General features: G+C 45.9%; 1 protein-coding gene across 2 annotated transcripts in view; it reads right to left on the reverse strand.

Annotated features, from left to right (window-relative positions):
- Nucleotides 1-9729, reverse strand: part of ZDHHC2 (zinc finger DHHC-type containing 2) — a 355423-nt gene extending 345694 nt beyond the window's left edge. For both annotated transcript variants that reach the window (XR_003854336.1, XM_029587150.1), the window contains exon 1: nt 9390-9729. Coding sequence is in view for 1 of the 2 variants with exons in the window: in XM_029587150.1 (XP_029443010.1) it covers nt 9390-9561 (172 nt within the window). In the remaining variant the exon portion in view is untranslated. The remainder of the gene's footprint in view (nt 1-9389) is intronic.
- Nucleotides 9730-12081: the final 2352 nt, after the last annotated feature.

A 12081-nucleotide genomic window follows, 5' to 3' on the forward strand; every position in this document is an offset into this window, starting at 1 on the left:
CACAGAAATGTAAGAAACTCCCCCCACTTTATTGCCATTACCACCGAGCGTACTGTTTCCATGCAGAACTGAGTTACTCGCAAATGATGACTGACTGCCTACAAGTCCAGGATGGACCAAAAAGAACCCTTTTTCTTGGATACAACAAAATTAATGGAATAACGGCCGTATTTTCTTGTGATTTAGATACTGGAATCACGGCCCGCAAGCTCAGGAGCCTCAACCACATAGTCTCCACTTCCTGACTCTTTTGGAAGGAGCTGCAGGGAGACTCCATGAAGACGTGCTGAGGAACGCTGAGAAATTCCAGCGCATAGCCGTCCCTTATCACCTCCAAAACCCAGTGGACTGATGTAATCCTGCCTCATTTCTGATAAAACAGAGATAGAAAAAACCCCATCTCCTGCTCCAGGAGGTGGGTCAGTACACATTCATTGAGGGGGTCAGGAGACACCACTACCTGAGCCTGCATCCCATCCAGGCTGTCTGGGCCAAAAGGATGAGACCTACCCAAAGGTCTTGCCCTCTGCGAAGCTGCTCCTCTTTAGGGTTGAAAACATCTGAAACCCCTAGTATGGCCTCTCACGCTGAATGGGCACGGTGCCTGCTTCTTATGTTCTGGCAACCAAGGAACCTGGGATTCATCCCACTTAGCCATTTTATCCAACTCACTCCCAAATAAGAGTAATCCTTTAAAAGGCAATTTTGTAAGATTAGACTTTGAAATTGCATTGGCCAACCACTTCTGCAGCCACAACTGACGTCTGGACACTACCACCGAAGCCACTCCTCTGGCAGACGTATGGACCAGGTCGCAGCCCACATCCACCAAAAAGGCTGCTGCCAGTTCCATCACTGCCCTGGAATTCAAACCAGTCTCATCAACCTCCTGAGATAGAAGCAAAACAGGTGCAAGCCACCAGGGAACAGCAAGAAGTTATTTGCAAATTCATTGCCACTGCTTCAAAGGCCTGCTTTCTCCTATCCTGAGCAACTTTCAATGTCGCTCCTCCTTCTAACAGAATGATCCTCTGCTTGGTGATGGAACACACCAGCACATCCACTTTCGGAAAGCACAACTGCTCTCTTGCCATAGGATCCAGGGGATACAGACCTTCCAAGGCTCATGCCCCTTTATTTATTTATTTATTTATTTATTTATTTCAGAGCTTTTATATACCGAGGTTTAGCAAATAGCCTTCACCCCGGTTTACACCCCTTTAAAATTAGCTTTCGGAGCACCCCATGCAAGATCAATCAACTCTTGAATAGCATCCATAACGGAAGAAATAAGATGTTTTGGGGCAGATTTTAAAAGGGTTACGCTCGTAACCCTTTTAAAATGGGCCGGGGCTTGCATAATGTCCCGGGGCTTGAAAAAAGGGGCGGGGAGGGGGCGGGGTGGTCCGGGGGCGGGACCGTGGCCTCCAGCACAGCAGCTGTGCCTGAGGATTGCGCCGGCACTTGGCCGGCATGCGCAACCTACGCCTGCCCAGAGGCAGGCATAAATAAAAAAATAAAGGTAGGGGGGGATTTAGGTAGGGCTGGGGGGTTGGTTAGATAGGGGAAGGTGGGGGGGGGGGGGGAGCAGAGGAAACAGGGAAAGCCATCAGGGCTCCCCTAGGGCTCGGCGCTGCAAGGTGCACAAGTGTGCACCCCCTTGTGTGCACCGACTCTGGATTTTATAACATGCGCGCGGCTGCGTGCACATGTTATAAAATCAGGCATAGATTTGTGCATGCCGGGTTGCACACACAAATCTACGCCCGCCTGTACCTATTAAAATCCGGCACTTTATGCAAAGCAACCAAAATAGGATTTTTCTTTGGCCCAGTCATGGAATCAGTACCCAGTACTCACAGCATTCTCAGTGTCTGAGAGATTAGCGCTTGCAACTCATTTCTATGAAAGAAGCGCAACATTGTTCTATATGGTTCTAACCCTGGAGGAATTTCCCTATTCTCCAGGGAGTAAGGATCTCCTTCCTCATCCATGCCATCCGAGTCCCCATCAGAATCACCCACAACAGGCTGAGACACTGTTGCGACCATCGACCATCGACCATCCACTCCGCCCACCTTACCTCTTTGGCGACTCCCTCTTTGGTTGATGGAGGTTTGGCTGCCGCGGCGTCATTTTGCCGTCCTCCTCTGGCGTCCTTGGACCGGCTAGACGCTGCCTTCCGCCATGTTCTCCTGAGGCCTAAGGGAGCGTGCGCGGTGCGTCCCCGACTCAAGTACCAGCTGTGGCGCGAACCTCAGGGGCGTCCCCCTGGGATGATGTCATCATCACCAGATATTTAAGGTCTCTTGTTTTGCTAGCTAATCGAGTTAGCAAAGGGTTTCTTACCTAGCTGCCTCCAGGTATCGCTGAGGATGGGATTCGCTCTCCGCTTACCTTGCTACTCTGCCTCCTCGGACTTTACCAAGGGTACCCGCTCATCGGGGGCCTCGCTCTCTCTTTTGCTTTTCAGGTCGCAGTCTGGAACCGGTACTCGTTCCTCGAGTGCCCATGTTCCCGGACCTGCTACTGAATATAACTTCTGCCAGGAAGTCACCGCTGCCTACAACACCAGTGAGTTACCATCTCTCTCTCAGAGCTTTCCCTAGAACCAGGTACTCGCTCCTCAAGGGCCTACTTCATTCCAGCTCCTGGGCTGTTCCAAGAGACTATTATGTGAGTGTTACCATCAAGGTTCTGTTCCTGAACTCTGCATACTCTGCCTACTCACTATCTCAGTTTCTCTACAGCTCAGCCATCCTGAGATCGCTGTTCCAATGCCTGAGGGACTACAGCCCAGCCAGACTCTTCCAGCTCACTACTGCCACCTCTGGTGGTTCTTTAAAACAGTTTAATAAAAGAACTAATGTGTGTGTCGCCCAACTCTGAGCCAGACCGGTGGTCCCTCTCGGGATCTTCCCCCGTGGGTGTGGTCATCTGCCACCGGCCCAAGGATCCACCCACAATTATCACAAATAATAACAGACACCTTCTGACGTTTACCAGCTTTGCAGTCTGCAAGCCTGAATTTTTAGGTTTGGCCAGCTCTGCCGAATGTGCTTGTAGAAAGGACTGCAAAAAATTCCACCCAAGAGAAGGCAGAAGGTTTCATACCAAAATCAGGGGTCGTCTGTCTGGTGCCCACTGAGTTAACCTCCCATGCTGATGAACCAATTAGGAAGTCTCAAAACCAAGCGAAACTTCTGACAGGTCCCCACCCTGTTCCCTTCCTGCAACCTGCTGGGAAGGGCCGGGCTCAGCAAAATAAGTTAGAGACAACTTGCCCTGAGCCTCCAAGCAGTGCTGACAAAGGTTAGAGGGAACCCCTGGTTGTGATGCCCAAATATGGAAAGCCGTGCAAATCGCTAGGCACTTCTTTGCTACCAGCGCCATGTTAAAAAGGACGTCCAGAGGCAGCACACTCAACAATACAAGTGCTGAACAATTGTGTGTCTAACAGTGCATCTGTACCTGGCAAGGCCAGTCAGGTCACCCAAAGGTTATGATGTGTATATATATACATACACACACGTATTGTATACAGGAACATCGGTATAGAAAAAAATAATAAATAAATCAATCTATATAAATAAAAAGGTTAAATAGTTTGGACAAAATCGCTTATCTCAGAAACCACTGAACCGATTGCTTTCAAATTTGGACACAACCTTCATTTCGCATACAGGAAGGTTCTTCTGTACTTACATTACAGACATGTCACACCGGTGACAGGTAAAAGAGGTTTAAAAATTGTTTTGACAAAACAGCGACATCTGCTGGACATAAGCGCCATCTGTTACACCTTACACTACACACGCTACACTAATCATTTTGCCAGTCCAGGTCCACGTTTCACTTCCATTTTAACACATTCGCGCACTTTTTTTCGCAGGAAGATAACTATTTCCTTTACAGATAAAATACACCCACCACCCTCCTCACACCCCGCACACACATGCCAAATTGATTTACTTCCCACAGCCTCCCAACACACACAAAACCACCCTCCTCACACCCCCCCACACACATGCCAAATTTATTTACTTCCCAGGCCCTCACAACACACACAAAACCTGACAGAAGTCCGGGAGGCTCCAGCGGGGGGCCAGGACCGGTCCGGAACACATCTCCTGCACTACGGCCGTCGGCTGCCAGCAATCAACATGGCACCGACGGCCCTTTCCCTTACTATGCCACTCGGGGACACCAATGGCGGCAGTAGCCCATGTGACGGGCAAGGGCCCCTCGGCGCCATTTTCAGGACTGGCAGCCGGCGGACCTTTGCCCTTACTACGTCAGAGGACCTACCGCTGCCATTGCTCCACCCCACTGACATAGTAAGGGCAAAGGGCCGTCTGAACCCGTTTCAGTGCTCGCAGCTGATGGACCATCGCCAATACATCGCTCCCGGACCGCTCCTGAACGCCCGCTCCACCGACTGACATTTTTATCGGGTCTCGGGGGGTCTGGAGGGTGGGGGGTGGTAATGAATTTATTGCGAACATCTTGGGGAGGGGTCACAAGGGGGGGCAGGTTTCATTCATTCAGCAACTCTGGGGGGGCAGGGGGTGGGCTACTGTTTTTCGCAGGGCTGGGGGGGAGGGCAGGAGAGTGTGGGGTGGTTAGTTTAAGAGCACTTTTCTCATAGGGTTGTTTTTTGGGGGAAGGGGGAGGTTCACACACAAATACATACACTAAATTTGCACGATCTCGGGAACGCACCAAAATAGCCCTCCCCAGACCACAAAACAAATTTGGAAGTGCAAATTTGGTTAGGCACTCCCCTATTTGGCTACATAATGTGCACAGGCACCCAAGGACAGACCACATGTAGCACCAACAATTTTAATTTCCCAGGTCTTAGGAGGGGGCAGGAGGGTGGGGGGTTATTATTTGATTTAAAGGGTTGGGATTGGGGGGGGGGGGGGGTTTGGGGAGGGGATTCCCACAGAAATAGAAAGACAAAGGTTTTCTGATCTGAAGGGTAGGCAGTAGGCGGGGGGAGGTGACAGTGAGGGGAGGGAGAATGAGGGGGGAGGTGAATGTCAGGGGAGGGAGAATGAGGGGAGAGGTGAGTATGAGGGGAGAGAGTTGGAGTGGGGACAGGGGAGGGAAGGGGGGGGGTGAGTGACCAAGGGGGAAGAGGATGAGTGACTGAGGTAAATGAGCAAGGGGAAGGGGGAAGTAGGGTAAAGAACCTGACTCTGCCACTGCAACGCGTGGCCGGGTACCGCTAGTACACATATACATACATACATATTACCACAACTCCCTAAGTCCTCCACAGAGACAGGAACGCACGTCAGATTGGCGCACCAATGCTCGGAGACCAGAAGCAGAAGAGGGGTCCCTAAATCTCTCTCCTTACTTTTTTTTTTAAACTCTTTATGCGAGCTCAGCCCGTCCCAGCCAAGTACAGAGTCGGTCTCCGGCAGCGGGGGAGAGGGCTAAGGCCCTTCACCGCCATGCTCGGCTTACAGCACCTGCTATCCTCTCAGCTGAATCTCTCCTGGAAGCTAAGCCCACACTGGAAACTGGCTACCAGACTGAGGCACTTGACTGAGGGAGGAATCACCAGATATCACCTCAGGAGAATTCAACTGAGGGAGGGAACATAAGGTATCACCTCAGGAGAAGCGGTGCGTGTTAAACCTCTTTCTCCTTTTCTTTCTTTCTTTTTTTTTTTTTTTTTAAAAACAAGCTATCCCCAGTAGGGAGATGCACGTCTTCCATCTGTTGAAGATGGAGAATACTGATGGGCTGCTGTCAGAGCAGGGGTATATATATACCGTGACGTCAGCTTTGCTCCGACTCCATCTGCTGGAAGAGGTGCATAATCCACTGGTTATGGATTAACCTGTTTTAATGCTGAGAAATTATTTTATTTTATTTTAAATTGATTTATTTTATTTAAAAATTGTTCATATACTGCTTTTACACTGGTAGTAGTCTAGGTGGTTTACAGGCATAAACATACATAATATTATAAATAAAATAATTGCATTACTTTACATATTGTACTCCACCATGATGGGAGACCAAATGGCAGAAAAGCAAACATAGCAAAATAAATATTCTAGGCAACTGGTTTCTCATTATATCCAAACAAGTGATCAAATAAAACCAGAAAGTTTCACGGCACCAAATTTGTCTCCTTATCATGCTAAAAGGTTTACCAGCAAGAGGGCTCATCTACTGGAAAGTTTTAGAAGTCCCACATTTAAAGGTGATAACATGTTATAACTGAATAAGCCCCAATAGAAATAATGGAAGCTGCAGTAAATGATGCACAATTCACATTATGGCACTGTACAAGTATTACATTAAAAGAAACCTATTATGTGTTTTCTCTGTAGTCTGTGAATAATTCTTCCATCCTACAGTTGTAAAACCATATACCAACTTTAAATACTGCAATTTTTCTGCCAAAACCATCTCTCAAAATGAAGTGTTGCATATCACAGCTGGTGAAGTGTCTGTACTCACTTCTTTAAAACATTCACAATCAGAGTTCCTTTACAACATTGGCCTGAGAGTACCTAAACTTATTTAGATCTAAGAAGCTAAGCAAGGACACACCTGGCTAATATCTGGATGAGAAATCACCATGGAAAACCAGATGCTCTGGGCTGCAGAAGGTAATCTTGTTTGGAAACGCTGAAGCAAGAGACAGTAAGATACAAACGGGTGACAAGACATGAAGGAGCATGACTAGTGAGAAGCATTTTATGCCCGATGAAGTAGTGAAACACGAGCCGTGTCGGGCAGATGGACACTCCTATGGCATAAAATTGCCTTTAAAAGACTGCAAAGAAATGATAAGTGTCTTTTCATTTGTTACCAAGAAAGTTTAAAAATTAAAAAAAAAAACGTTAAAATAGTGTGCGGAGACCAATGATTAAAAGGTAAACACAGCCATTGTGAATGATTTGACTGTGGTGGTACAAGTTGAAACCACCAAATTGGTAAAACGAGAGACACAAAGGGCCTTATTTTCAAAAGCATTTATGCACTTAAAATTGGGTTTTACATGTGTAAATGCACTTTACCCCAGTAAGTGGGCTTTTGAAAATTGCTACAATATTTGCCATTAAATTGTCCATAGGATTTACCCGCCTAAGTGCACTTTACGTGGGTAAATGGCTTCTGAAAATTGCTACAATAACAGTTACATTTATACATGTAAATCTTTTGAAAATTACCCCCAAAGAGAAAGCTCTCAGTATAATTTATGAGGTCTCCGTTCACATAAAAAAAAAATTTGTTTACACATATGATGTTATTGTGTTAAGGGATCATTTTCTACATCATATCCACAGTTTTTCTGAGAGACAGTGCAGAAGGTAATGGCAAATATCTGCAGTATTCTGCCAAGAAAAAAGCCACCAGAACCATGGTGGGGGCCATGATTGACTAACCCTGTTTCCCCAACATTCTCCTGGAGGCACACCAGGCCAGTAGGTTTTCAGGACTGCCACAATGAATGTGCATGAGATAGAGTTGAAAGCACTGGTTTTCCAAAGTATGCAAATCTATCTCATGCATATTCACTACAGATATCCTGAAAGCCATACTGGTTAGGTGTGCCTCCAGGAGATTTTTGGGAAACATTGGACTACCCTCAGAAAGCAAATATGAAAAATATTTTAAATTCCTGTTTTCTCAAACTGGTAGTCTTCTTTATGGCAGACTAGGTAATTTTTCCTAACCTCTTTACATGCTCTCACCTATAATCAAGAAGTTTACCTTGATCTCATAATATATCTCAATTGCTTTCAGTATTATTACTTAAACAAAAACTTCAGTGTGAATACAGACCAAGAAAGTATTAAAAGCACAGTAGAATAGTAGAAAGAGAATATTTAAGCTACCACTGGTGCAGCTTCACACATCTAGAGTCATGTGGAACTCAGGATCATCATACCTCCCAGATGCTCATGTTAGAAAAGAATGATGAATGATTAATATACTAAGGTAAAGTACTAGAAATAACTCCATAAAAAGTCACACAGTCAAGGGCTTTGTTTCTTGTACTTAGATGTGTATTTAGTTTTAATTATGTATGTTACATTGTGAGTCACCATCATCATTGGCGTGTGTGGTTAATAAATGATTTGAAATAAATAAATAAACAAACACACACACTCAATTTGTGGCAGCAGCTTTATCGTTTCATTTGTCAGTTTTTATGTGATTTGTTTCATATGTTTTGATGTACTGTTTTAAGTTATTGAACATGTGGATTGCTTTTCTGTTGCATGTGATGTATTCAGCCAGAGCCCTTTTTAGAGAAGCAGTTTACAAATGTGATTTGATAAATAACATTTGTTTTACTTTCGGCAACAGATAGCTTGAATGTTCAAGTCAATTCCTTATCTCTTTGCCCCTATCACTTTTTGTCTCTCTCAGTTCCATCTGTGCATTTCATCATGCCTCTTAACATTACAACAAGCAACGTTATTAGATATTGTTTCTAAAGTGACTTAGTGTTACCAAGCTTCAGCATCACTACCTTACACACACTCCACTCTTTGGGGGAATAGGAAGACATTTCCACTCCAGAGGGGCATTTCAACTAAAGGGTAAGCAGTGAATCAAAATGTTTTTCTTTGCTTTTTTTTAAAAGGTAGTAATAACATAGCTAGCCAAAAGAAAACAAAAAAAAAAAAAAAAAAAACCAGTTCCAGTGTATAATTTACATCGTTCCACAAGAAAGCTCTGAGTCTTTACAGTGACTGCTAAATTCGCTTTGAAGTGGCTGACCAGTCAGAAAGGCAGAATATACATTTAAAAACTACATTAAGTTTACCTAGCTAAGGTATATGAGAATAGGAAACATAAAGGTGTCCTACCTAAATTCCCCAAAGCAAAGTTTACTGTTATTTATATAGACACTGATACACGTATATATTGTGTAGGGTCCAAGAATAACAGAAGGGACGTTCTCAGTCTGAAACTTTGGCAATGGCACATCATATTTAATATGCATATATTATATAAGATTTACCAAAGTTTCAGAGGCTGAGGTCTCTTCTGTTAGTCTTTGATCTTAGATAAATGTTCAAAGCTGCACTCGCTAAGGAGGCTGGCTGACAGATTTTCACACTTGTTAAAGAGCTCGTGCATGTTGATATAACGTTTTGCAAAATAAGGAGTACAACTACTTCCATTCACGTCAGCATGAAGGGTTTTTATTGCTCCCTCCCACCCCCTTATAAAAAAAAAAAAAAGGATAAAAACAAATTACTTCAAAATGAGGATTTATTTTAACCGTGGGCATTAACCTTACTATACTGGTGTGTCATATCGTACGAATGAATCTTACTGACGGGCAGCGGCTCTCAGCAGCCGCAGTCTGTGCCCTGGTGCCTTCCCTTCCCTACACTCACCCACACACAGCTGCACAACATAGGCGTAGTAGGACCAGCAGGCGATGATGGAGATGAAAAGCACCGGCACCCAGTACAAGAGTCTCTGGCAGCGCCGCCTCACGCCCCTGTTCCCCGGCGGCGCCATCTTCCCACGGGCCCTCTCCTGGGCTAAACAAGCGAAGAGGTTCATGGAGGTGAGGAAGGCCGGAGCCGAGTGTCAAGCAACACGGCGGCGGCAGCAGCAGCAGAAAGCGAGCAGCCGCTGCATAGGCACCACTCCCCGCGCCTGTGCAGTGCGTCCCTGCGAGTCACCGGAGCCGCGCCCTCCGCGTGCTCCGGCAGGGGGCGCGACGGAGCGAGGCATAGCCACCTCCCTCCTCGCCTGCCTCCCGCAGGGGTAATGGCCTCCTTCGGCCGCCAGGCTCTGCGGCCACAGGGGTGTTGCCATGGTGACGCGACCCGACCCGGCCGGTCCTCGCTTTCCCTGCCTGCTGAGCTGAGGCGGGGGATAGAAGGTGCACTGGGCTGGGTTCGGAGGGATCCTCCAGAAAAAAGAAAAAGTTGTTCTTTGTATATTCTGTCAAGAAAACAGTTGATCCCGCTTAGTGCATTTTATTGCCTCGGGGATGGGGGGGAGACTTCCTAACATGTTCCTCATCCCCTCTATTCCAAAACGTTCCTCTACGATATGAAAGGCAGGGCCCCAGCTACGGTTTGGACTCGTTCTGTGGTTGAAAAGGCTCGGGTGTGTAGGGCGAGCGATGGAGGGGTGAAGGAAGAGAAAATTGTAAATGTTTATTAGAGATCGCCACAGTGGTGGGACTTCATTGAGTATGCGACCAGTAATGCCCGAGAGTGGAGAGTGACAATATTTTAAAAGGCAAGATGAAGCCCTCAGTAGTAGCCTTGCGATGTTTTTATTGTTTGCCGATGGCTTTATGAATGTTATTTATTGCCTACCTTGATTTCTGAGAAAATGTGGGATATAATTTTAAATAAATAAATAAACGTAACTAGAAAATCAATTAGACGTCAAAGGAAAGAGGAAGCCAGGGAAGAAGCCCCCAGTGACTCAGAGGTGTGAGCGGCCCAGTTCATTAACCTATTTTTTCTTAACCTTTTAGGAAAGATGAGGGCAAATTGTCATGTATTTCATTTTTATATCATTCTAATGAATTATGATCACCACAAGTGTAAGCTCTCTTTTGGAACTATAATTAGTTATGTGACTGCTCTCTTTTCAACTCTATAGTTGCCTGTGTCCAACATTTAACAGATGAGATTCTCAAAAGGTGGCGACTCTCTGTTCTAGAATGAAGAATTTAAATCAAAAAGACTTTCATTTCTCCGTATAGAACTGTAAGTTACTATCTCAAGGCAAAAAAGTTCTATACTAACAACCTGAACTATGGATATCAGGTTAATGTTATTTTCCATCAATAAGCAGGGCTAAATTAGCCATGGTTTGTGGTAGTGCACCCCTTGGTGGCATTGTGCGGAACTGTCGCTCCAAGCTAATAGAGCTTTCAGTTCTACTGGGCATGCACGGGCATCATTCGCATGGCTCTTCAGTCCATTTTTGTCAGTGCTCCACTCGGACGGTGATTTTTTGTCTCTTGAAAATATTTTTGGGTGTTGTCACCAAATTACTTCCCCTCGCTCTGCGAGTGCCAAAATAGCACTTTTCAGTGCTACTCTCCAGATAGTGGAATACAAAAAAAAAAAAAGAAAGAAACAAAAAGGAAGGTGTTAGGGTAGCAAAAAGAGCTGCCAGTGGCTTCAAGGCCTGTTCTTGCTGCCAAATCATGTCACTGATAGATGGGCACGACTGCTGCTACCTTTGCCTGAATCCGGAACATGATTAGGCCAACTGCCCATCCTGTGGACACATGTCCTGTCAGGCGCAGCATGCAAAGGCAGTGAAGATTGAGTGCCTCAAACTCCAAATCCAGTGCAGCTCTCCCTCCACATCAGAGAATAGCAAGAGTAAGTCTTCCGGTGCCAGCAACTCCAGGAGGCGAGACCGAGAATGCAGGAGCTGGGCAGTTCTCCACGCCACATCGAGTTGTGTCCTTGGAAAGGGCCAGGCAACCTCCTAAATCAAAACCCAGGGAGGACTCAACACATGCGGCATTCCCTGTACGTACCCAGATCAGTCCAGACTCCTGGCTTTATTCATCCCTGCCAGCAGATGAAGACAGAGAAAAGCCTCGCTGACACTGCTTAAAAGCCCTGGTGCCACCTGCAGTAGCTCAGTATTTCTCTGTCTCCAGCAGATGGCGGGTGCATAAACCTGTAGTTCTTCTCTACCCTTGCTTTTTTTTTATAGGATTTTTTGGGTGAGCTTTCCTCCCAGGGGACTGGTTCTTTGGGGAACCATTCCCTGTTCAGTCGAGGTGGACCAGTTGAGGCCCAGTTTGTTCCATGGGGTGTAAATCTGGTGGTCCAGATCCATCCCCTCAAGGGGCTGGCCATGCAGCTTTCAGCCCTTCTTTTTTCACAGGGTTTTTTCTCTCCTTTTAATTCAGGAACTGAGTTGAGCTGGACAGCTCCTCTCAGCTGCAGGGGAGAAACATCCCTCTTAGCTTTTTTGTTAATTTATTAAAGTTAAAAAAAAAAAAGTTTGAAGTGGAGAAAGAAGTCTGCTGCTGGTAAGGCTCCAGGGTGACTCCCCCGCGGTTCACGCTGATTTTGTGTTTTTAGCGATTTT

This window comes from Rhinatrema bivittatum, chromosome 1 (assembly GCF_901001135.1).
Source record: "Rhinatrema bivittatum chromosome 1, aRhiBiv1.1, whole genome shotgun sequence".
NCBI lineage: Eukaryota > Metazoa > Chordata > Amphibia > Gymnophiona > Rhinatrematidae > Rhinatrema > Rhinatrema bivittatum.